The sequence below is a fragment of the Camarhynchus parvulus genome, chromosome 11, assembly GCF_901933205.1.
Source record: "Camarhynchus parvulus chromosome 11, STF_HiC, whole genome shotgun sequence".
Lineage (NCBI taxonomy): Eukaryota > Metazoa > Chordata > Aves > Passeriformes > Thraupidae > Camarhynchus > Camarhynchus parvulus.
In genome coordinates this window covers 10,699,574-10,726,575 of record NC_044581.1, presented here as the reverse complement: position 1 = coordinate 10,726,575, position 27,002 = coordinate 10,699,574, and the positions used below count along the sequence as shown (strand labels likewise).

General features: G+C 36.9%; 1 protein-coding gene across 2 annotated transcripts in view; it reads left to right on the top strand.

Annotated features, from left to right (window-relative positions):
- The window catches only part of FTO (FTO alpha-ketoglutarate dependent dioxygenase), a 229,820-nt gene that overhangs the window by 43,728 nt on the left and 159,090 nt on the right, over positions 1-27,002 (top strand). For both annotated transcript variants that reach the window (XM_030956383.1, XM_030956384.1), the window contains 5 exons: positions 4,247-4,904; positions 12,811-12,954; positions 19,039-19,118; positions 19,439-19,582; positions 25,427-25,546. In XM_030956383.1, the coding sequence (XP_030812243.1) occupies positions 4,247-4,904; positions 12,811-12,954; positions 19,039-19,118; positions 19,439-19,582; positions 25,427-25,546 (1,146 nt within the window). The remainder of the gene's footprint in view (positions 1-4,246; positions 4,905-12,810; positions 12,955-19,038; positions 19,119-19,438; positions 19,583-25,426; positions 25,547-27,002) is intronic.

The window sequence follows — 27,002 nt, the reverse complement described above, 5'->3', positions numbered from 1 at the left end:
AATAGCTTGGCTGTTTGAAGAGCTCCAATGACCATGTTCACATTACACAACACAGGAGTGGTGCCTGCCTTGTGTTGATATATGGCTCAAAGATGTGCAAGTGTAGAAGAGCTGGGAGAATTTATAAGAGTGACAACAGATGGATTCTATTATTTCTTCTTTCTATACACAAAAACACAAACACATTCTTTTCAGTCTTAATGCTCATGAAGAAACTCTTCCCCCTTTTAAGAAGTGAGCAGCTGACTTTCCTCCTTCCTAGTCCTGTTACATCCTGTCCTGTTTGTTCTCTTCTGCCTCTGATGCTGTCAAGAGCTGCTGTGCCCAGCATCTTTTTCTTTTTCACATCTTTGTAAATTCAGCTTCTCCTGGAGCTGATGTGAAAAGTGAAGGTGGCATCTCATTTGCCCAGGGTCAGCGACCCATAAGTACAGAAGACAATGGGAACAAGATAAGCAGTAAAATCACACCTGTTCAATCCTTAATAAATTTTTGATAGGTTCTTTTTGCAAATATAGAATTATTCTTTTTATGTAGTGTATGTGTGATGCTAGATATTTTTAAGTATATAGGCTAATCATGAGCATCACAAACACCTTTTGAAGTCTGTGGTGGTTATGAAATGTTCATGGAATCACAGCTGTAGAAATGGAAAGTTCCATGATGCTTAAGTGTGCTACAGCTGGAGAGGAAAAGAAGGGTGAGAGCTTGAAGACAACAAATCAGCAAAGTAAAATTTCACATACAGTTTAGTTTTATAGTCTGTCTTTCCTGGACAGACCTGCCCTATTCCTTGAAGGATCTACCTCTTATGAAACAATATTCTTTGAACATGTTGGAAAAGTTAGGTAGGATGCAACCAAAAAAGCTTTCTTATCCGGTTGGGTATGGAAGTGTACAGCCTGAACAGAAGTAAGAAATTCCATCACAAGCAAAACTTCCGCTGACATCCTCTTTCCACGTGTTTTTCCTGATAAAGGATTTTGGAAATGGGCCCCAAGCCATCAGCTGAAACAGTGTAATGTTTAAAGCCAGTACAGAACAAGAAGGGGGCTGTAGCAAGGTAGATCACAAATATTTGAAGTACAGACTATAATTTCATGATGCACTTGGCAGTTTGCCTATCAAAGGTCCTTGTTGCTGATTGCTAACTTTATTCTGTCACTCAGGTCCATAGGGTGGTTCTCTGTTGAGTACCACCATCGAAAGTGAAAGCATATTTAAAATCTCATGTGTAATAGTCACAAAAAGATTTGAGCATAAAGTGTAGTTGTTTTTTTTCTGTACTGTAGTTGCCTGTAATGCTGCCACTTCTTTCAGAGCGAGCAGTGAGTTGACCTTTAATACTGGCTGTCAGAGTTACAGCACAGAGTACATGATTACTGCCCTTCCCCACCCCCCAAAACAACAAGGTGTCCAGTGTGAACCCAGCAGTCACCCCGTGTTCTGATCCTGTAATTCTTTCCTTATGGAGGGCACAGCACAGGCAGTGCTTGGGGATTTAAAGAAGACAAGGCTGTTTTCATGTGATGTGTCAGAAATGTGTTTCCACTTCCTGATTTCTTTTGAGATACCTTAATGATAAAATAGTTCTTAAACATGTGATCTTAAAGCACAACCCAAAGGTAACAGACCTCTGACTTGGCTGGCAGCAAAAATGTGCAAGGCATTACCTCTGCAGCTCAGGAGGGGAATACAATGTTGTTTCCTTTGTAAAATCTGTGTTCTTCCTTTCTAGTGCATGTTTTCAGGGATTTAATTGCTTTTGTTATATTGTTATTTTCCTCCTTCTGTTTCTAATAATTGTTGGGAATTTTGTGTATGTGATTAATGTCAGAAATTCAGTGTATTTATATTTTCATATAAATGGTTTGAAAATATATACTATTAGTGACTGTTTAAATACACCATAATAGAATATGTAATGTGATATGAGTGTGTCCAGTATACAGAATTATTTAAAGAAATACTGGAGTACTGCTATAGAACTGTTAGAGCTCTTTTTTTCATACAGGCATTTGCATAATGAAAGAAATAACGAAGTAATAATCTTTATATGTCACAGCATATAATATTCTAGCATTCTTAAGTAACATTATGAAAGAATATTTATGATTCTCATCAGCCTGTAGCCTATCGCCTGTAGCCCATCTGACTGTAGCCTACAGCTCCAAGTCCTGAATTCACACTTACTAATTTCATTAGTTGTTGTTTTTAAGGACTTTTTTCACTGTACTATTCAAAGGTTAGAGATACACAACACTGATAGAAACAAAAGGGGCAGTTCAGGACCTCTAAAGGAATCATTTCAGTCTTTTGAAAAGCTCAGGTGAATGCAGCTTATCAAGTTTGGATTCACTTCTTTGAGTGAAAGCTGTGATCCTGTGTTCTGGGTTTGTAGAGGGACCTTCACACATATCTGGGACTGTTTTCAAGCTTTGGTGTTTGAAGCTAAGCATGAAAATATAATTGTCAGAAATTATTATCTGTAGATACTGTTACAGGGGTTCATTTTCCTCTCTCTAGGAAGCTGGTTTTTGGAACCATAAGAATGTATAAAGAAAAGGAGTTAGCTTCACTGTAAAAATTTACAAGGAATAGTGGCGAGGTTTATAGATAAACCAAGATTTATTATATGTAATCATTATTTTTAAAATAGGCTTCCTTTTATGTTCTCCTTTTTAGTAGAAACAAATGATCCTATAAAGCCAGCTCTTCAGTATTATAGGATAACAGTGCATTATGATGCAAAAGTCTGTTTTCGTGCAGTGGAAAATGTGAATACTTACTGCCTGGTTTGTATTTTTTAAGGGCACGTTCTTTGGATTTTAAAATTAATTTCCTGAAAGGCAGGTTCAAATGAGACTTGGAAGTAGATAGTACTGGTAAAGTGGGTTTGAGTTGTACCAGAAGGAGCTTGCAGATGGATTGTAGGTCAGTGTGGTGTTTTGTCCTGGTGACTTTTATTTGTCTTTTTAAGAGCACTTTGAACCTAAGCTATTAGACTAATAAAAGTTTTGGCAGATCACTTTTATGCATCCATGTGCTTTTGACCCATTGCCTAATGCCTTCAGATTTCAGTCTACTTTAGTATGTGTCCCCATACCACCATCAGTACCTACCTTGTCTCCAAGCTCCCAAATAATTTCTGGACAAAAGGAAATAGGTGTAGTGCGTCCTTAGGAGCTTCACAAATGCAAATTGATGCCTGATACACTCACATGACAGCCCCTCCCTTAGTAGGGCACTAGTGTGCATCTGTTTCTTTTATTTATCTGTTAATTTTAATGAAATACGTAACAACCCACTCTTTAACAGAACTTGTTCTCCAGCCTTTGTCTAGTTTGCCAGTCTCAGCAGTAGTTAAAGCAGATTTACAGGCAGCCAATAAAAGGTGTGATTATGTGATACTCACTTCCTTAGAAAACCAGATTAACAAAATAAAATTATCCAAGCCTTCCTGGAGTGGGAAGCAGCATTGTGCATACAAAGCAAGAAGCTGCTGATTAGCAGTGTTGTACCTTGCTGGGAGCTGCTGCCTCCACACACTGCTGGATTCTGAGCTCCAGCTGATACCAGAGCTGGTGTGGTCACAAGAGGATATGAGGGAAAAGGACACTACAGGTAGGGAGCTGGGGAAGCAATAAGTTTGGACATTTTCTCTTATCAAAAGAGAGCTTTCATATAAAATGAGAGATAATTGGCAGGTACTGAGGAATGTAAAAATAGAAAGCACCAGAATATTAGCAGTGCATTTTTTAAAAACTTACATTTTGATTTTGTTATTTTTTCCCTGAAAAGTATTGTTAGATAAAGCTATTTGAGTGTATCATGTAGCCCTCTAGATTTCTGTACGTCAGAATGAAACTGAAGGGTCTTTGCAACCATTGCAAAAAGAGGAATCACTTTCTTACTGCTTGATATTCTATTGTTTATATTCTTAAATGTGGCATTATCTACAGATTCATCAGATGAGCTGGATGTTCTACTGAATTGTTCTAGAGTCTTTGTATCTATTTATTTATAGATTTGATCTGCTTTAAGCCACTGATATATATCCACAGCTTGTGCAGTATACTGAAATATGAAAATAAAGTAACAAGTGCTGGCATCCATGTCTTCACCACATTCTAGACTCATTCTTGTTGACTTGTCAGTTTTGCCTTGTCTTGAATTATCTTGACTGCTGTAAAAAGAATACTTATTTTCCTCTTTTTGTTGTTTGGGTTTTTTTTTCCTCCTTTAGTGGAAGACCAAGTATTCCAAGCTGATTTTCAGGAAATCTGATACAGTACCTGAAGAGCTCCATCAAATGGTACAGGAAAGCTTTCTGGCCTTGCGAGAGCACAACTGTTTCTTTCAAGATCTTGTGAGAATCAAAGGAAAAGACTTTCTTACTCCAGTGTCTCGTATATTAATTGGAAACCCAGGATGCACTTATAAGTACTTGAACACAAGATTATTTACAGTTCCTTGGCCTGCTGAAAGTTATGACATAAAATATTGCAGTCCTCAAATACATGATGCTTGTAAAGCATTAATGAGACTTAATGACTACTTGCATATTGAAACAGTCAAGGCATTACAAGGACAAAATCTGTTTGAAAACAAAGAAATCATAGATCCTACTGTAATAGATAGAAAGCAAAGTTTTGCTACTTCTCTTACAGAGCAAGAGTCTGTTTCAAAAGATCAAAGCAGTGTTTGTGAATCAAAGGATGACAGAAGTCTAAAGAACAGAACATCATATAATTTGACTTTATTAAATTACATGGATCCACTACAAATGCTGTACTTGAAACAAGAGCCTTACTTTGGAATGGGGAACATGGCAGTGAGCTGGCACCATGATGAGAACCTGGTGGAAAGGTCAGCAGTGGCTGTGTACAGTTACAGCTGTGAAGGTGAGTGATGGCACTTGACCAGTCACGAAAGTCCCTGAAATCCCTGAGGCTCTCCTGTGTTCCTTGTGTATATGGACATAAGCACACCTGCATGCTGGTCTAGACTTGTCACGTGCTTCTGAATGCACTGTGGTGCCCTTTGTATTGAAGTCTTACCTTTATTTCCACTAAAACCTGTACAAAATATCTGTGTTTACTGCAGCTGGCTTAGCAGTTGTTCTCTAACTAGATTTAAATATTGGTATAATTAATTCCCTGACTAAGAACCAGGAAATCAAAATCTGTCAAATACCTTTCTTAGGTTAATGCATGTGCATGTTTTCTATCCTGTAAAATGTTTCACTGGGGTTGAGATCACCATTTTTTATAGTGTTATTTATCATATATGGAGGTGTTTTGTTTTATGCTGATTTTACTACTCTTCTTTCTTTGGAAAGATCATTTTCAGTTGGTTTTGGATAGAAGAATTACTGTATTTACTTAGAAATATATGCATTTTGTCTAGGCATGCTGTGGTGTTAATGTGTCTTTTATGGAAGACTTGCCAAGATTTTTCTAGCTGGGAAGAGTGGACACTTTGCATTAAAACAACTCTTGTCTGACAGGCTTTGCAGGCTCTTGCTGACTTTAAAATTAAGTTCATACAGCATTTTAGGGGTGGTGGTGGTAAAAGTGCAGTTGAAGCATCATTAAATATTTCATTTTTAGTTTAAAGTATCTGTCCCATTTTTATCTTTATTTAGGAGCAGACATGAGAAATTTTTAGTTTTTTTCCCTAACAATGCTTGAACAAAGGCTTGGATATTTTTTTAATGACTCTTAGTTTTGCAAACATAAGATTAGAATTTAGAAACTTGATTTGAATTTGCAAACGTTCTGTTATGTTTCATCATTCACAATGGAGTTTTTCATCTTCCAAAATTCCTATGATGTTTGCTTTAGAACAGGGGAAGAATTTGCATTGACTTCAGTAGGTTTTGGCTAAAGACTGTGGTATAAAAATGATAATTTATACTCCCACATGCATTCTCTTATTGGTTTTGTTATTAGTTTTGAAAGTCAGTGCCACTTTGTTACTTAATGTATGACTGAAGTCATATTTACATTTTCCTGGATATAAAACTGGCGTAGCAAATTGAGTTGAAGAGATTTCCTGACTGGTAAAAGTGTAATTTTCTTCATGAACTTCTTTCTGTCCTATTTGTCAATGGTGTCAAGTAGATGTGTTGGGGTTTTTTCCATTACTACTGTAGAGAAATATGTTTTGCAGTAGAATTTTAAGTTAAAGAAACCTAAACATGAAGTAATAATACTGTGTATGAGGATTTATTGTAATATGCTTAAAACTTTTTTACTTTAACATAAAGTTTGCTTATGGAGGGGTAAAAAAGTGAGCCCTTTAAGTTCAGAGAGTTATAAATTAATAAAAATGAAAGCTGCTAAGTTTATTCATAACTTTTCAGTTGATTTTGTTTCTTTTATTCAGTAAGTTAAATAAGTAAAAATTATGATGTTTTAAAACCACTGCAAATTCTGTAGAAATTTGATTTATGTGGGTAGATTGAAATATTTTATATGTTTAGACTAAAAGTTATTTTGATATCTATGGATAATAATTTTTTTGTCAAATACAAAGTTTTTTTTCATAAATACACTTAAATTTGAAAGTTTGTATTTTTTTCGAAGCTTGGAAATAGGAAAACAAAGAAAACAAGATCTTTCTAGTAAATAAATTGGTTGCTCTCTCATTAAGAACAAAAGTAAAAGTCACTACTTGAAATTCTTCTGGTTTTGCATTGCTCACGTTGGATTTTTGAGCTTTAGAGGGAGTTTCAGGTGCCTGCCATGGCAGTGGAGTATCATGGAGAGAGGTCCTGCAGTCCAGCTCTGTGTGCCAGCAGTGCCCTCCCATCTGTGCTCAGGGTTGTCATTGTATATCCCTAAAGCAATGACCTGCTTATTCATAAATTGGAGGAAATGGATCCTGTTTATACTTAGGAGTATGGTTTTGTAACTAAAGTGTTGGTAAATATCTGATTGTGTTAAAGTTTTGTACCCAGTGCATCCAAGAGGATTTGATTTTGGAGAATTTGTGTTTTTGCTCTTCTGATTTTCTGCTTACAGCCTTCCAATGCTGGTGGTTATAAGCTCATCAGGATTTATAATATTATTCTTTCCAGTTCTATATAATGTCAATGTTTTGATGGTTTCTGCAACTTACAAAGACTTTCAATATTTCCTGTATTACCAGGTCTCCATAATTGTGAAACATGGGGATCTCAGCATCTTTTTGAACAATATTGTTATATCTTTGTGGAATCATGTCTTGACTTTTTATTTTCCATAAATATGTTTAGTTTTTATGCTGACATCTTTTATTAGCACTTCATTAATTTGTTTAGTATTGATTTAGCATTGAATTCTCAGTGTAGTGTAAAAAGACTGTCACAGAATCACTACATAATAAAACAGTAGTTGCGGTCAGAATTTTTTTTGTTGGAGCTATTTTTCCTTAGAAGATGTAGCTGAGCTGGATTAGTAATTTTCTGTGAGAAAACACTGATTGAGTGGGAAATGCAAACACAAATTAAGCATGTTGATTTTTGTTGGAACTGGCTTGATTCATTTTTCTGCCAGATCTTGCATGTTTGTTTTGTCAGCTCTCAATTCCTCAAATCCCCAGTGGACGCTGAGGGTCTGTGGCAGCCTTGGCACGTGGGAGCTCGGGCTTCCAGAGCTGCAGGGCTGGTACTGACCTGCCCTGCTGCAAATGCACAGTCCCCAGGTTGTCAGATTTTGAGCAGCAGCAACAGCCCTTGGAGTCAAGCAGTCTTACTGAGCTCTGGCAGCTCTGTCAGACTGTTTAGAGATGCACAACTCAGGTTATATGTTTTTTTTTTACTTTCATTTACATCTTTATATCAGTATTTGTTTTGTACCTACTTACTGGATTAAATAGCATTAAAACAGATACTACTGTAATTGAAACAACTTGTTTTCTTGTTCATTTGTTCATTGTTTGATGCCATAATGAAAATTTCATGTTTGAAACTTTGATCAGTGTTAATTGGAGTAGAAGCAGTTTTCAATATGCCAGAAAAGAAATTTAGACATCAACATAAAGGATATTGGAACAAGCTGATATTCTAATTGGTATCAGTGTTTATTTTCTTGTTTCCAATGTAAAACTCTTTCAAAGGAACTTCAAATGAAGTACAATTCTAACAACAAAATAAGGTAAACATTTAGATTGATGCTTTTACTTACATTGCATTAGGTTAAGAATAGGTTGTCAAGTGATAAGAATAAAAATTTGAGAGGTTTCCTTTTAGTGTGTATGCTGCATGAAAGTGCATGAGTGGTAGTCAGGGTGCATATGCAGAACTGAATAGGCTGCAGAATGTGTGTTCAATTATACTGCCACTAACAGTATTTGGAATTAATTTACATTTCAGAGTTTATCAAGGAACGGGAATTTCAAATATTGACCAAATCACCATTTTTAGTAACACAGTAGCTTACAAGTATCCTATCACCTGAGAGCATGAAAGTAAAAGAATTGTTCAGGATTTTAATATAGTAAGCTAATAACCCATATTTATTTCCTGCTGCAGTTATAAAAGGGAATTGCAATCCAGTAGAATAGGGCACTTCCAAAATTTGGATTTTATCCATGAGAAGTTCCTAATGACCAGCTTTCCATCAGGTTGATGTAAGTTTTGTAGGAAGTTTTATTACTTAGCAGAGCACTAGTTGGTTCTAAAGATGTTCTTTGAAGTAGAGACTTGTTTCAGTTACAGACTTACAGGAGATGGAAAAAAATGTAAACACTTGAAGTATGTCCATCTTTCTCTTACCTGGATTTCCCACAGAGGAAGAGATTAGGTAAGTAGTTTTCTCTAGATTCTCTATCTAGTTTGTTTTCTTGCTGTAAGGGCTACTTGCTGTTTAACTCTTGGACACAACTGGCTCTGTCTGCTGACAGGGCAGTGTTAAAAGGTTTAACAAACTTACTGTTAGTTGCAGAGATGACTAATCTTCAAGGACCTTTTGTGCTTGTTTCTTTTGTAAAATGCTGTTGTATGTTTTTACTCTGTGAAGTTAGAAGCAACATCCTGGCACGTAGCTTAATGATGGCTATTTCATTTAATTGGGAATAAAAATAATTGAGATGCACTACAGATGTATGTTTCCCTACCATATTAAAAAAAATTCTGAAACTACAAAAGTTGTTCAGCACTGAAGTCAATCTAACTTTGTAGTTGACAATAACCCTATTTATGTCGTGCTTAATGAGTAAAAACCATGGAGTAGATGTTTTTTGCAGGATTGGAATAATTTCTAATGTCAATAATATAACAGAAATATTACTTGTTGAAATAACAGAAATGGTATGTAAAAAGTTTTATTTTACTTTTAAAGAAATGAGTAAGTGCATTAAATGGTCACAGCTCTAACTTGTAGGGTCTGACCAGTTTGATTTATGTTCTGAAAGTCACAAATTTTAGTGACCCACTAAATTTCACAATAATGTATTAGAATCCCTGTTGTCTAAAAAGAAATCATCACTTGAATGGACTCTTGTGGGTTGTGGGGGTCTCTTTTAAACATCTTCTCACTGGTCAAATACAACCTCTCCTTCAGAAATGAAGGGATGACAGAATATTATTTGTTCTTATTTTCGTGCTTTTGTTCCTGATTTATGTGGATACAGCATTCCAAACATGGATCGATAAGAACATTTTTGGCAAAATCTTATGTTTTTTTCATTTTGTGAATGTCAGTTGCAAGAAAAATTTAAATGTTAATAGAATTTAACCTCTGATACTATGGCTTTTCAGTAATGAGGTAGAGAAAGTAACTTTGGGTAGATACTTCTTTCCCATCAGCTACTGAGAAGCAAAGCATGCTCTGCTTCTTTCACTTCTTGCATGTAACACATATAAATTGCTATTGAAAGACACTGATAATTTATGTATTTTTTAATTGAGGAATATGTGCCCAAATTACTTTACATTCTGGAAAAAATCAATCAATCTGTAAAAAAATAATATAACAATGGTCAGTTGGATTTAATGTTGACGTAAACATTAAAGTCCTTGTTCTTAGCAATGTGTTGGCAGTGATTCTATTTTCTTAAGAAATGGTATGTAAAGTTACATTTAGAATATAATTTGGCATTACAGTTTGACTTGAATAGAGATCATTTGGGTTTCAGAGCATCAAAAAGTCTCAAACTCTGGAAGGTTTTGGAGCCAAATAGCAAAGAAACCTTTCAAAGCTACTTTTACTTTCTATGTTCTGAAACAATAACCAAAGTAGTTCCAGGAAAACAAGTTTCATATTGTTCTGAACCTAACCCTGACCCAAACCTGATAAGATCAGATCTTAGTGCTGGAACATCTCTGAAATTTGAGCTGTCTCGTTAAAAGAATAATGCTGTGGCCAATTTTCTGCAGCTACATTCTCTCTTTCATGGTTCTACCATAATTACAGGTTTGATGAGGTATTGTTATGTTGTGGTAAGGTTTTACTTCATTGCGCCATTTTATTTGGGATTCCAGCATAAAGGTTTCTTGCAGGCCCAAGTCTGTAAATCTCTGCTGGCCAGAATTCAAATCTGCACATAGTTTTCTTATACTTCCATTAAATACTTTATACTTGACCATTTCTGTATGGCTTACTACAGAATACAATTGTGTTCTTAAGGTGATGGGTATGTGATCCATGATTTATTCACATGATTTATTCTCAAATACTTATGATTTAGATGCATCCAAATGTTTTCACTTAAATGGCAACTGTAATTATATCAGTAAATATCCAGCATCCAATCATTCTTGAGATGTCATAGAGAATTTAATAAAAACTTCTTTTTATGTAAAAGTTTGTCAGGATATTCCACAAATGTTAACGTGTCTCTTTTTCCCTTGCCCTCAGTTTCAGGGTAGCTTGCATTTAAAAGCAAGTAGCAGCCTGCTTCCATTTGTTACCAAAATAACATGGTAGGAGCAATCAGTTTCAATTGCTGCTGATAATTACAAGGCGCAATAATTGAGAATGTAGAGAAAAGGAGACTGTGAGCTGTATTTGAACTCAGTACTTAAGCAATAAAAAATTTATCAAACTGCAAAAAATAAGTCATTTTAACGAGCACATTCCAAAGGTGCTGGATTTATGAGGAGACCCCAGGAAACTTTGATTGAAATTGCTGTCTCTGATTGTAGTTCTATATTTTATTGGTGCCATATTGTGAACAGTGCAGCTGCCAAAGTGAATGGGAAGGCAGCATAACAGAGAGAGTCAACCCAGAAAGGTTACTTCTCTTTATAATATCCATGATGTATTGCATTAAAAATGCCTTGAAAGCCATCCTATTTGCAGTTTTCAGAAAGCATTTTTCTTAAATTAAGTTCCAATTTATCTGAGCAGGGCAGAAAATATGAAAGGCCCTTGAAGAGTTTAGTATTGATTTTTCTGAGTATTTGCTAGCTCTAGTTTTGTCATTTGTGTGCTCCTTGATGGAAGGGCCTAGAGCTGCTCCTGAGCCAGAGCTTCAGCTGGATGAGCAGAGAAGGGAGGGAACTTGGGGACTGTAAGAATTTTCATTTAAGAACATTTAGATTGGCTCTTTAATAGGCTTTGTCTCTCTGCTTTCTGAATTTAGATAATATTTAATTAACATAATAATAAATTATCTTAATTTTCTAAAGGCTGCCCCCAGCTAAACAACCTGCAGTAACTATGTGAGATGAATGACATGAATATTTTAGAAGTGTGAGTTTGTGGTTACACTTTGTGTGTGCCTCTTACAAGAAGAGCTATACATCTTTATATTTTTCTTCTAGAATTTACTTAAGACAAAGGTTTTAAAAGTTATTACATGAAAGCACATTTCAAGTGGACAGTGAAATGGACACAGTTGCTGGGTTCTAAGCAAGAGTTGGGCATGGTGCATAGTTAATTTCTAACTCTTCTCTGCTGTTCTGTGCCAACTACTTATTAAAACTTCATCCCTCCTCTGTCAAAATGCACTGTTGCTTTAGCTGTAGAACTGTTACACCATAGCTCCCAAATACCTTGTTATAAATGCTGACTGTATCTTTCAATTTATACTGCAGTGAAGTAAGCTTATGAAAATAGTTCTGAGGGATTAAGCTCTAAATACTATTTCTGTGCAGTGGATTATTTTTTCCCCAAGCTCAACATGTTCATGTTGCATAATGATAAGAAAAGTGTTGTGACAAATGCATTGAAGCTTCATTGGCTCTTGCACATGTTATCTAGCATGTTTGACTAGTAATTTTGAGAAAAGAATGACAGAGATGGTTCCAAGATTTGCTTTGTTGGTCTAGACTGTGTTTTGTAGCCATTATTTCACCTTTGCCTCAGTTTATGATTTAGTGAAATTGCAAGTACATAAACAAATGAAATTTCTCCTAAAATGTTTTGGCAGTTTATGACTTGAAATTCTTTCAGAAGTTATCTATTGTTATATCAGTGTTGCTGCATTTTTTGATTTTTTTTCTTCCAGGCTTGTAGTTTTAGCAATGAAAAAAAAATTAGTGATGCTTAACTAAAATTCCCCTTATATGTGCTTAAGAGTTTCAGAAAACCTTGAGTCCATTGCAAGCCTTGGCTTGATTAGCCTTGGTAGTCAACTTAAAGTTTTCATCTTGGTAAAGTTGGTTGCAAAAAAATTCTTGATCTCATATGGCTTTTCTTTTTCTTTTACCTGTTGCATACTTTTGAATTTGGAGATGATGATTATAGCAAGTGGAGACTATAGAATCTTTAAGCCTATTAAGATTGTACCAGTATGGGATATCTTTAAGTCTAAACCAGATTTTTTATTTATGATTCTTACCTGTTCCCTCATTTTTGTGGTCTCTTTCTCTCTCTCAAGATTCATCTGTACAAGAAAGCAACGAGCAGGAACTGAAGGGAAGAGACCCAGCTGTTTGGCACATGGGCTTGAAGGTGGCATGGGACATAGAGACACCTGGCTTGGCAGTGCCCCTTCACCAGGGAGACATCTATTTGATGCTTGGTAATTTTCAAGGGCTAAAAAGCTGAACTGTCTGTTGAAAATAGAGAAAATTACACTTATGTTAAAATAAGTTGCCATACCTTCCTTACAGTTAGGACTTTTTTTATTTAGAAAATCATGAAATCTGGCTGAAGTATATAGTCAATTCCTCCTACTCTTCCTACTTCCAGAGTATTTTTGGGTACTTGTTTTCTTAATGTTTCTTTCACTTTACAGTATTTTTTCACCTTTTCTGTTTGTTGTGCAGTCAGAATTACTAGTTCAAGATAGACTTCAGGCCATAACCAGAATTTCCCCAGATTTTGCCAGAAGTTGTGCTATATCTGTCCCATCCTTGTATTTCTAGATTCTTTTTGTATTCTTAATGCAGTTTTTCTGAGCATTTCTTTTATTCAACAAATAAATTTCTGTTCTTCAGCTTGGCTTATCAAGTGACACCTGTATTGTGTAAGATGTGAATGAACGTCTTAAAGTTTTCTGGTACCACAGTCCTTGAGGTTTCAATCACGATGCCAATCTGTGCATATTTTATTAGTCACCAGTTTTACACATGACACTTCTCTCCTTCTGCTACTATGTCTACATTCAAACATGCTGTTTTTTAGCAGTGGGATTATACTAAGATCATAATGAACCCAGCTGTCTTACTCCAAGAATGAGTCTCAATGTCTCAAGCGTAGAGGATTAAGAAAAGAAAATTAAATTGAGTTAATTTGCTTGAGCAGCTGAGCTCATGTGCTAAGGTTTATCCATTGAAAGAAACGAAGTGAGAGCTGTTGCTAAGGTTTGTTGACACAAAATCTGTTGCTTCCTCTTTTGGCTCCTGTTTCTATTGGTTTTCATTTTTGTTAAAATAAATTTCATTATAAATCACACAAAAACAATAACAGGGTTTCTGACAACATCATGTTGGCCTGTTTAGTGTCTTGGCTTGACAGACATCATCTTTGAAGACTGAGAGCACTTGCAGGGCTCCCTGCTTCTGTGATTGTGACTTGGAAGGCACATTCTGTGCAATGTCCCTAGAATGTCTTGTCATACTCCCAGCTTTATGGGCAGAACAGTCTTTTGAACTTTCCCTTTCACAGTTTATATCCTAAAAACAATACCTTTATAAGCCATCATAAAAACTATGTACCATTCCTTGGTCGTAGTTATCAAATCTTCTGCACTACCATAAGGGAAGTGTTGTGTAGAAGTATGCACTAACTGTGCTCTGAAGAATGTTCAGACATGGAAAGATCAGGTGTTAAGATGTGAGATCCTTTGGCATAGTGGTCTGGATGTGCCTCCCTTTTTTGTAAGGGTATGAAGTAGAAGCCTAGAATGAAGGAGGGACAGTGAAAATGAAGTTTAAGTGGCAGCTAAACATTCCTAGGAAAGTTATTATAATCTGTTTTTGTGCAATAGCAGTTAGGGCATCAAGTAAACTTCTTATGTAATCCTTCCTGACTGGAAACTTCGAGCATATAGAGCAATACTGGCCAAGAGATTCAGAAGGTATTTAGTAAAAGAAGGGGACTAACTTTAGTATTTTTATTGCAAAATACTGTAGATTGTAGTTGATTGAGTTACCAGATCATAAGGGTGTTTTTTATTCCCTAGTGGAATTTATATAGTGACTAAAGTATTTTCAGAGATTCTGTATGAAGGGTAGATCAGAAAGTTAGTTTATTTAATGAGTAACATCATGAGCATGTTTAGATGGAAACAAAGGATATATTAAACATTCTTTTGAAGATGATGTGTAAATCACTTTCTTATTAGTACTTTTGAAGAGCTACAGATTTGAGCTCTGTAGGCCAGGTGTTTTTTTAATCTCTTCTGCATTTCCATAGTCTTTGTGTTTCTTTTCAATTACTTGGGGGAAAAATTACTCTTCTAAATAGTCTTAGAGGGTATTCTCAAAATGGCCCTTTTATTAGGTTTCTATGTGTAGCAGAACTGCCTGTATCATTTTGACTTGAAGTGAAAAACAATATAAGAAAACATATATAGTTTCAGTGTATTTTTTACTGTTCAAATTTTTTGCACTAACTTTTAAGAGGGGGTATCATGAGGATGCCAACTAAAAGACAAAATATGAAAACTCTGTAAAAAAAGAAACCTGGCAATAATAAAAAAAAAAGAAAATTCATTTGTCTTATGCTTTTGTACATGCTGCATTCCTGAACCTCATTTCAGTAAGCAGAATCCTCTTACTGGCATTATGTTAAAAGCAGTGGCAGAATGCAAGACATTTAGAAAACAGGACATTTAGAAAACAGGAAGAGTCCTGCAGCTGGTGGTGGTTCCTGTACAGGCACTGATTGATAGGACTGGGAGGATTCATTGTGACCACCACTGACTCACCCAGCCTAGCACAGAACTCAGCCACTCTGTAGGTCTGTCCTTCCAGTTGTTGGAATGGTGTAGTGTTACTGCTTTATATGAATGTTGAAAATGCTGAAACATCACATTCAACATGTTGCTTATAATTCAAAAGTCAGGTCCTATCAATTTCTCTACCTGTAATACCACTAGTATTTCCTGTGGTACACACAAATCTATATAAGAAACTGTGGTAACTGGATATTTCTTACAGTAACGTGCAATTACAGTAACTTGTAAATCAAGATCAATGGGTATACCAAAGTAACAAAAAACCCCATTTTTTTCTTTTTAGCATTTCTAGTGGATATTTAATAATGTTTCTGTTCTTTTCTTCATTGGCTTTATAAATGTTTTTTGTTATTCTGGGGAGAAATTAAGTAAAATGTCTTATAATTTAAATTTACATCTTCCTTCTCAGCAGCCCTCTTCAGATTAAATCATGAACTGTAATTTAGATGTATGTTAATACTAAACATAAGGTGATCATATCCATTCTTCTTTTAAGCTGTTATAATAATATAAGCTGTTATAATAATATAATAATATAATATTTTATTATATAATAAAATATAATAATATATTTTATTAAGCAAAACCTCAAAATTACTTTCAGTAAGACAGATTTTTAAAAATAATTTTTTAGGCTTTTCCTAATATTAAGAAAAAAGTCTGGTGAATGGCTGCAAGTCTGCTGCCTAAAAATTCAAATCTAAACTTTATATCACTCATGAAACGGAAACACTTTAGCTCAATTTAGAATAATATATTGGTCTGCAGAGGAAGTGCACACTGAACCCTGCTGTCTCAAGTACACAGCCAAGGGGTGTCTAATATGAAACGTGTTGGGTGCATGCAATAAATCCAAAACGCGTGGAGGTGAGCAAAGGGCCCCATCTGCTCTGTCCTAGAGCATGCTTAACTAGCCTTGTCATGGTCCTACTATTAAATTGGAATTTTTTCCCCTAATCTTTGAGTTAGACATGACCAGATTTGCAAGCAGATTTACAATTTTCACTAATTTTCCTACCATGACTTCAAACCATACTTAACAAAAATACATTCTGGACTCTTTCAAAGGCAGATTTACTTTTCTGCAGCTGTTTCCCATAGATCAAGCTCTTAGCTTGAAGGTTAGGGTTTTAAAACAGCATGAAGATGAACTTTGAATCTTATACCACTCCCCACCCCCAGCAAATTATAGTTTGAGAAGCATCAAAAAATTATTTTCATAACCAACCAGAAGTAGGTTGCACACATTGCAGAGGTTGGCTTGTGGTGAAAGATAAGTATTTAATGGAAACACTTCCACATGTATAAAGTGACTCATTAAACTATTTCTAGATATTTAATCTGCTTCTATTTTCACAAACTAACTTGAACCCTCTTTGCTCTCTAGCATCTTGAGTGTGTTGGAGCTTTTCACCCCCTCCTTTTTTTTTTCAGTCCACATTTAATCCAAATGGTATATGTCCTACTATTAAGACTTAGAACTCCAGAAATGTATTTGTCATTACCCAACTTTGATCATGAAGTTTGCAAACTCTGACATATTTCTTTGAAATTCATTATTTTTCTAGTTTTTAGACTTTTAATTCGTTTTTATTTGTGCATGTTTTTCTTGTTTGTTAATGGTGGTTAAGAAAATTAATAGCAAAAGTCCATTCCATTTCACTTTTGCTTGTAGAAATTTGTGGTGATTAGAATAGCAAAGATTTTGCCAGTGCTTTAAACACCACTGTACCTTTTATTTGCCTCTTGAAATAGATAAGAGACTACTGTCTAAACAGTTCATGAGGAACACTTAAGACAAGACAGAAAGGACTACATAAATACCTGTTGGTAATTCTGGGAGCCATTTTTCGTTGTGGTTTTTGTTTTCCTGGGAAATACTTTACCTCCAAGTAGTAAGTTTAGGGCCTTGAACCTCCACTTCTTTAAGGATTGACTAGGAATTTCTTATCTTTCTACCTTTTATTTGTTATGTTGCAATAGTCTGCAGTGACATGGGTGTCACATTGTTCCTCTTGAAGTGCTTTGGCTCCTCAGCTCCCTGATAGCTCAGCAGTAGAATGAGAATTAAGTGTCTGTATGTTATTTCAGTGTTTGTACACAGACATATCCATTAATCTGTTCTTTTCACAAAGGCTGTGTAAGCACAGGGCTCTCAGTGCTGCTGGTGGAGCCCAGGTAATTCAGCTGTCAGAAGAAAGCCCAGAGGGGACAGAGCAGGGCAGGGACTGAGAGCAGGATCAGAGAGCAAAGGGAGGAACTAGCAGTAGTTTGAAGGAGAGGGGAGGACTGTGATGAGGTTCTGTGCTGGAGGGATGTATTGTGAGAAAACAAGAGGCAGAAAACCCCAGATGTCAGTCTAGTGCAGGGAGAGATATATGTACCCTGTATCTGAACTTGCCTCTACAATTAAAAATTGAATATGCAACATCCAGAGTCCAAAATGTATCTGCTGTAAGTAACAGGAAAATCACTGAGAAGGTTTATTGATAGGGAGATCCCATGTAGAGAACAATAGCCTGCATTCTGTGCTGCAGAGTCTCTGTTTTGCTTTTGCAGACCTATGGGTCAGTGCTTAGTCATGTAAAACTGAGGCTGACTCCTTAAAAGTTGTTTTTTACTGAACCCTACAAGTGCACTGTGGTACTTCCAACATGGGTGACCAAGGAATGAAACAGCTTTGGTTTGGCTCTAAAACCAAAATAGCATTCTGGGTGTAGTGTTCTGTATCTGAATAAAAGCTTTTAATGCCAGATGGACAACGGCCAATTTAACAAAGAGTGATTTTTCTTTTCAGTTAATATATATTTAGGAGAAAAAGAAAACAAATCTTTGCCACAATCTTTTATGACCTAAAATGTATTTTTTAACATGCTTTGAGGCAGGCAAGCAATGAAGCTTCAACTATTTTCGTACAATTAGAATTTTAGATTGTTTGTCAACTCTTAAATTAAAATTACAGGCGTCTTTTTGAGATTCATAAAGGATTAGAGACAGTTGAAAGCAATTCCAAGGTGCAGCTCTACAATGAAAGTTATGCCAAGGGCTTGAATAAAGGTGCAAATCAAAATGTAATAAGTCTAATTTTATGTTTGCTACATACAGCCACAAAGAATGGGCACTGAAAGGGGTAGTGGAAGTGTTTAGGTTTGTTTTCAGACACAATTCTTCTTGAAAGTCATTGTGGTATTTAAATATTGTGAAGTCCAGAGATGATAATGTTCTATGGCCCTTGCAAGACTGGGTTCTGTGCAGTTTATCCTCATATGTGTCTGTAGGAAATAGATTTTTCATAAGGTTTTTTTTTTGGTTAGCATTTTGTTTTCAAGAGCTTTAAGCATTTTTTAGTGATTTTGGGAAAAGAAGTTGTAACTTCTGAGTAGTCTCTTTAGTCTCCTCAGTAGCCTAGACTTAGTAGTCTCCTCAGCTTTGAAGGAATCAATTTGTTTAGTTGAACTTTCCCTATGAGAGGTGGGAAAATGCCACTTCTAAAACGCATAGGCGAAAGCTAGTGTTAGTAGAAATATTTCTGACTCTAGGATAGTAAATAGTTATTGTGCTCTGCAAAACATTGGAACTAAGTGACTGAATTCTCTAAGCATTAAAGCAAAGAAAGTGTGAAAAATGTGTCATATTCAACCAGATTAACTTTTATTAAGTATATTTTTTCCCTGTATTTAAGGTTTTCTAATCTGTCCCTAGATGATCTCAATATGACCCATCAGCACTGTGTTCTGGCTGGTTTATCCCCTCGGTTCAGCTCCACTCACAGGGTGGCAGATGTAAGTACCAAAACCATTTCACTGCTTGGTCCCTTGCAAAGCCAATATTCTGGTGCCATCTATGCAGCACCCTGGGGGCTTTTCAGAACTGTGCTTCATGTTATGCTTATGACTCAAACTCTGCATTAACTGCTGTTGTTTACTTTTGATTGAGGTACAATTGGTTTTGTATTGGTAGCTGGCCTTAACTCCCAGCTAGGCTTATCAGATGTGAATTGTGAATGTGCTGCACCACACCTCATGGATTGCTGATGAAATCTAGTTGAGAAATACAAATTTTCTGAAGTGGCTATATATAACTTTTTGTTGTATCTTTATAGTCTTCAAGAGGAACATTGGAATACATACTTGGACTGTGTGAACTGGCACTCCAGAATTTGCAGACTGATTCTGATTCAATGGCTTTGTCTTTGAAATCACTGGAAGCTGCAGTGGTGAAGCAAGTAGAAGAAATACATAATGAGGTGAGATGATCTACACTGAAAATACTTTAGCCAGGTCTGGGCAGTGCAGTCTCCTCATGGAGTTAATGGCAATTAAGTGTGTTCAGCTGCTTACAAGGCATTGCTTTTTATGAGTTTGCAATGTGGCTTTTATGACTTTTTTACCTGGGTACAGTAATTGGGATTATCGTGGAAGTTTTCATTTTTCCTTCTTAAGATCCCTCTGCTGGTAAAGTGAGAGAAGTTTCACAAAATACTGCACCAGAACTGACAGTGTGGTGGTCAAACAGACTTCTCTGGCACTTCTCTAACAGAAAGGAAGAGAGAGAAGGGATAGGAGGGAAAGGAGCAGGTAGATTTTTTCAGTTATTCCTCCCTGGTTTTTGTTGAACCAGGTTTTTGCATAATGCCATGGGTGGCACAATTGTGAGTGTGGGCTCTAAAGTATGTTCTGAAGGAAATACAGTGGAAATAATGGTGAGGAACATATTTAAGGAGGTGATTTAGTGCTACAAAAGATGCAAGTGTATTAATGCACTTGGACAGGATTCCACTGAAGCTGGAAGTGCTTTCTTGCTTGGAGCTCTACTGTATTTCTACTAAGATAAATTAGAGGCTGTACAAAGGTCATTTGCACTCAAATTAGAATTTGTGTAAAATGTTTAAATTTCTGTCTGCTGAGGAATACAATATTGTGTAGTGCTAGTAAAACTTTGTAGAACACATTTTGATCCGTATTGTGTTTACAGCTGGTAAAATGGAGCGTAGTGTTGGCAAAAGATTCACGCCCTTGACTTTTACCAAAACAGCTCCTGGGGCAATTGAAAGAAGTCTGATGCACGCAGGGGTTTACAAAACATTAATCAGGCTCAGTCCATAAAACTACACGCATATGTGGTTTGCACAGCAAGGGCCACAGGCACAGCTGGGATAAATTTGCATGGATCCTTTAACATCAAAGCTATGTGCTGTTTACATCAGGTGAGAGAGTAGCCCCTGGTGTTTGCAGTCACCTGAATAATTTTGCAATGTGACATACAGGGATGTTTCCTGTTACACATATGGGATATACTGTAACAGCAATCCTTGTTTAACTTGTACTTATTGTGCATTTAGTAGACACACTGGATCTATGTTTAATTTGAAAAGAGACTACCTATCCACCTATTTTACTATTATTTTCTTTTTTTTTTTTCCTTTAATTTTTTATCCCAAGGTCAAATCGTCACTTGCTATTAGAGTGCTATTTAAATTTCATTTATTACTGCAGAAGTAGACAAAATTTCTAGGGGCTTATCTCTGTGGTAAATGCCTATTTTTTTTTCAAACATCAATGAGCTGAAAATATAAAGACTTGTGAAGCTAATGCAACTTTTCTTGTATATAAAAGCTTCCTACCTTGTTGTATGATAAATCTTTGTCTTTTCAAGCACTAATACAGGTTTTAGGTTGAAACTTTGTGAGGCAGATGGAAGAACAAGAGTTGTTTCTTACAAGAATCAAACTGATGAAAATGAGCCTTTCATTTAACTCTCTTAGTTGTTTTAGCAATTTTAAATGCAAAATCAAAACAGCACTAAAATCCAAATCTCCATAGGATTAAAGGAGAACTGCCAGTTCACCCAGTTTCCCAGTTTTGCCTGTGTATTTCTGGTATACAGCTTTCTGTGCTATTCATAAAGCTCCTTGCAATTTTTTTTCTTCCTCTGAACCAGAGATCATGAGCTTGAAATGAGATAGTATCTAGAGGTGATGATATTTTATTTTTAAATATTGGCATAACTGAAGTTCTTCAGTTTTAACTCTTATAACAAGGTGCAACCATTCTTCTTGGTTCTTTATCTTCCTGAATTGCTACAGGTTCATTCTTTTTACCCCTTTGCTGCCACCTCCAAAGCAATCATCAGAGAACATTAACCAGAACAGAACCATCACAGTACCAAGCTAAAATCTACTAGTTTAGCGGATTCACAGGCTGTGCTGAAATTAACTGCTCTGCCAAATGAGGCCTGGATGAATTATCTGTGTCTGCTCAAGGGAAAAAACCCAAGAGCAGGTCTGAAAGAATGAGGAATGGTTCTGTGCCTTCACTTTTGTACTCCTGGGCAGGAAAATTGACTTGCTGTGCTGATAAAGTGTGTTTGAACTGAGGATCTGAAGCATAGGTGGAGACTTCATTTTTTTCCAGTTTTTTGGTGGGCAGAGAAACCTCTGAAAGAGTATCTGGGTGGTGTCCTTACTTGATGTTAGATTTCCCAGAGTTCATTTTTCAGGGCCCTGTCTTGGACGTCTTGACAGAGGTATTCCTGTTGAAAAAGTGAGATGCTAACCTGAGGAGGGTTTGAGCATCTCTAGTGGGCAGCCAGGTGGAAGTTTAATTTAAACCTAGCTTTGTTGTCATGGTCTCCCTCACTAAAAGCAGCCTTCAAAGGAATATCTGAGTAATTGCAAGGTATGTGCTGTGTGTTAGATGTGTGAGTCACTTCACTCCCAGTGTGTACTTTGTAGTTGTAAGTAAAGATAACCTTAATTAGGGTGCTCACGTGCAGTTTGTCTGTGCAGCTCATGGCCTTGCAGTCTGCACAAACTCTGCAGTGGCAGGGGGTAGGAGGGTGAACAGATGCAGTTACCGGGCAGCTGGGGAGGACAATAGCCTGGCAGCTCACACACAGGCACAGCCAGGCTGTTGTTTGGTCAGGAATAATTTATCCCAAAAGAAATGGTCTTGCACAATTCTCTGAATGGGAACCTCTTGCTCCTCCTGCTTGGCTTTCCTAAACGTGTACAGCTGCTGAGGACATCCCAAACAGAGCTGCAGGGCACCTGGGGAAAACCACTGGCAACTAAATTCTTGTTAAAGGAACTAAATACTGCTGGACAGACAATGTAAATGCTCATACATATAAGAATAAATCTGCAGAAAAATCTTCACCACCCTGTTCTTCACATTGCAAAGAAAATTTTTCTTGCTCTGATGCAAAATCTGCTAATAGTTCTTGTTGGTTTGAGGTACTTTCAAGGCTTCTGTATTTGCCATCACCAAACCAATATTCAGATGTTCTCAGTGTAGTAATACATCAGAGATAATCTTCTTTGTGTCATGGGATTGTGTTGAAAATATGGCAGGTTTCAAACTAAGTGCTTAAATTTGAAAGTTAGGGGTTTGTTCACATCAGACTGTTTGTTCAGCTGTGATAATCAGATCCTGATTAGCACGATTAAAACTAGAGACTGAGTTGGTTGCCCTGTTGCTTGTGAGGTACAGTCACTTTTGCCTACAGCAAATCTGCTTTTATGGCAGCAGGAGATAAATTGAGCTTGGAGAATGCATGGGGAGGCAGAGACCTGGGCCAGCTGAGTGAAGGGATGTGGTGTCAGACTCTGAGGTTATGGGTGAGAAGGGAGAGGTGCAGGTAGCCAAAGGAAGGTTTGTTTTTGCACATTACAGTGAGCTGGCAGCATGGTTGGTGGCTACTAGTGTGGCAGAGAGGAAATATAGATCACCTACATGTGTGGCATTGAATAACCAGCACTTTTAAATAATTGGCTGAGGAGCATTGCCTCACAAAATGTCAAATGCTACTGTTGGCCTTTTACTACCCAGTATTGACAATAACCTAAAATGGGCCTTTAATCATTGCTTAAAGGACAGCTTGAGAATATGTTGAGAATAGACACATGAGGCCTGATTCTGAGCTGACTTGCACAAATGTAAGTCATAAGTGAAAATCAATTAGAAGATGAAAATTATTCCTCAGGCACTCAGCCTGTATATTTTTATATGTAAATATGTTTAAACTGTATAGTCTTCAGTCATGTAAAATATTTTCTAATGATAACTGAAGGTAGTTCTCATGTTTGGGAGTCTCCAAATTAAAACTCCCTGACAAAATCCTTAGCAAGAGCTGTTAACCTGAGAGTTTTGTCACAGAAGATGAATGTTCTCTAACTTCCATTCCAATAGGGCTAGAAATGAGATTTTTGTCTCTCCAGTATTGAGTGTTGAGGTTTTTTTTCTGGTACAGCATCTCCTGTGCATGGAAGGAGACAAGCCAAGAGAAGTGAGTTCCTGCTACGGAGAAAAGTTATTACAGAAGAGAAATCATGTCACCCTTGCCTCATCAAGATCATTTTCTTTCTCAGAATCAACAGATATCTGTTCAGAGGTCATAGTTCAGAGCAGACACTTGTCAAGCAGTTTAGTGGCCAGCTTGGAGGGTGAAACATTTTCTCCCCAGCCCCAGTTTATTAACCCAGGTTAGAGCTACACAGAGATGCTGTGGGATGAATGCAGGGCAGAGTTTGATGGTGTGTGAGGTGGCAGTCCACATCATTAAACAGCCTTTGCTGCAATTAGCTACACATTGACCTCTGATGAGACCAGCTAGCACTGCTGAAAATGAACTAGCTTGTTGCTCTACTTTATGTCTTAGACCTAAAAAATGACTCTTTTATGTCAAATTATATATATTTTGTATGGGATCAAGATACATTTAAATTTTGGCTAATAAGCCAGACTGCAATTAGAGGGAAATTACATAGATTATTGTAACAAATCAATATGACTAGGTAAAAATCAGATTGACTGAAACAGATGTATGATGAGTCATATTTTAACATTTATTTTAATAAAAATATTTTTGCATTGATTAATGGCCTTGTGATTAATTTCATGGAACCTATTTGCCAGACAGCACATGGTAGAGGCCAAAAAACTCAAAAGGAAATGAAGAGAGGAAAAAACCAGTTCTTAAAATTCTAACTGAAGAATTATTTGGTCAGCTTTCCCAAAACTGCATATCCTGGTTTTGTTTGGTTTTTTTTCTACCAAACCATAACTGGCTCCTTCATATCTCATTAATATTATAGAGGAAGCAAAGTTTCCTTCAGCTCTTTTTTTTTAGGAAGGATGTCATCAAACTTCTGTGCTAAAAAGTCACTGGCTAGCAGTCAGGGTTTTTAAAGACATTTTAAGATCTATGTCTGCCAACTAATCATGTTATATTTTACTATAATATTCTTTTTATATGCTGAAAGTGTAAATATTTTTTATTGTAATCTTTAATGCGTGGACCAAACCTTTAGTTAATGTTAACTGGACCACTTTCAGATTTCTATAGCTTTTCAGTTTTCTCTTGCAGGAAAGGGAGTGTTAGGAGGCAGCTTTGGGCAGTTTTCTTTATTCTCTCACCTTGGTAGGTTGTCTTTGTTTGCATCTTAAGAGCTGAGCAGGGGTAAACAAATCTTCTTTGTGGTACAAATAATGATTAAAGCAGCTTTGAACTCAGTGTGAAACATAACTACCACAACAAAGATAAATATGGAATTCTAAAGACCAGAACTAGGGATTATTCCTAAGGAAAAGCGGCATCTTTGCTAACTGGGCTGTCTGGTGCAGGATGGGAGGCTGTGATTCCTTGTGTGCCACCCTCTCATTCCAGAGCAACTGTGTTCCATTCTAGCAATGTCATTACTGCAAGTGTTTTTCCATCTCCTGTGACTGGAACAATTTGAAACCCACAGTGTTAACCACAATAAGCCTGAGTTGATGCATATTTGGCTGGAATTTTTAATGTTTGTTATACATGAACACCATGTGAAAAACAGGGGAAAAAAGAGAGTTGAGTTTTGCACCTCTCTGGGTTTGAAGAGAGTAGCTCAGGTCACAAATGGCTGTGGAATAGGAGTAAACAGCTGGGTGTATTTAGAGATGAACAGTAAGGGTGTGTTTAGAAATGAGCTGCTTTGGTCACTGACTCCTTTCCTATGGGACTGTTCAGGTACAGCTGGATTCTTGCATTGCCCCATTCCTGCCCCAGATAAGGACTGTGGATGTTTATGGTGCCATATGTTTTTATCTTGCAGGTTGAATTTGAGTGGCTTAGGCAGTTTTGGTTCCAAGGGAAGAGGTATTTGAAGTGCACTGATTGGTGGCTCAAGCCTATGGCTAAATTGGAAGAATTCTGGAGAAAACTGGAGATTATGGTAAGTACTGGTTTTAAAGTCTAAAGCCTCTAGGGCCTAATTCTGAGAGCACTCACAATTATGTTTTTAATTGTACTGTAGTAATGGGTTTTAGACTTTATTCAGAACATATGAGAAGCAGAATCAATGTCAGCCTTTCACTGTCTCCTCTTACTTTTATCCCCCAGTAGGCAGAAAAAATGTGAGCAAAATCAGATCCAAAACCCCAGGATTTTAGTTGGTTCTTGACTTTGCTTGTTTTTAAAGTTTGAAAGCCTCATAAAAGCCTCATATGAGCCTTTTAGAGCCTCACAAGATGACAGCCACATATTGCAATGCTGTGCACTGTCAGCTTTTTTGTACAACACCCTGAGAGACACCTCTGCTAGTGACAACAGTGGTGCATGTGTCTGAGGAAAGCTGAGAACAGAATTGGTCATCCGGAAGTACAACTGCCTGTGGTCCACCTGCACTCTGAGACCAAAGCCAGAACCTGCAAGGGGGGATTATTTCAAGAATAAATGTAATAATGATTTCTGGGCGCTTCAAAGTACATTGTGCATTCCTTGAAAAGGGATTCAGTGCCAAGTGCTGTTATCCTGCTGCTGCTGTCCATGTGGAGCCTCAGGTGAGAGCCTGTGCTGTCAGAGTTCCAGAGCAGTTGCCAGTGTGCCTGTTTCTGGGTTTGCACTCAGAAGGGGCTGTGCTGGCAAACCCACTGTCCTCCTCTCCATCCATCTGCATCAGAAGCTGCTTCTCAGTCATTTCTGCTGGCCACAGCATAAATTAGCCTCAGTTTGCCTGTTCTGGCTTGGAAGAGTTTGTGCTGCAGCTGAGGATGCTGAGTTCCATTTGTGTCAGGCTGTGTTTGAGGTGCAGCAAGACCCTTGGGTCTGACAGGCAATGCTGAGGCTCAGCTGCTCCCATGCAGTGGGAGCTGCCCCAGCAGTGCCTGGTTCAGACTCAGAAAACACGCCCAAAAAAGTGGACATTTCAGTTGTGGAATCAATTGCCACAAGAAATCACTGAACATTGAATTTTCCTACAAAAGGAGAGAAAATATAACTTGCTTATGTGTTTGGGTTTCCCCCCTGCTTTTTTTTCTTGGTGTTCTTATGCGCTCACATTCTTGAACGACCCTTATAATTAAAAAAAAATCTTTTGGTTTGTTTTTCTTTCAAATGACAACTTACTCTCTTGTAACACAGGCTTAGATGAGGTAGAGACAAGAATGTTTGATATTTTATATCCATTGTGTGTTGAAAACATGGAAAAACAGCAAACTCTGGAACTCTCAAGGGTTAGGTTTTCTGCAATTGGTGTGACATTGCCATGTGTCTCTAATTAGAAACATGGTGGCGTCAGTGTATCTCCTTTCAACAAGCCTCGGGATGATATTTATCAGCAAACCCAAGCTTGGGCCAAGACAGAAGCTGCTTCTAATTTATATTTTAAGAATCGCTTTAATGTTTTATGA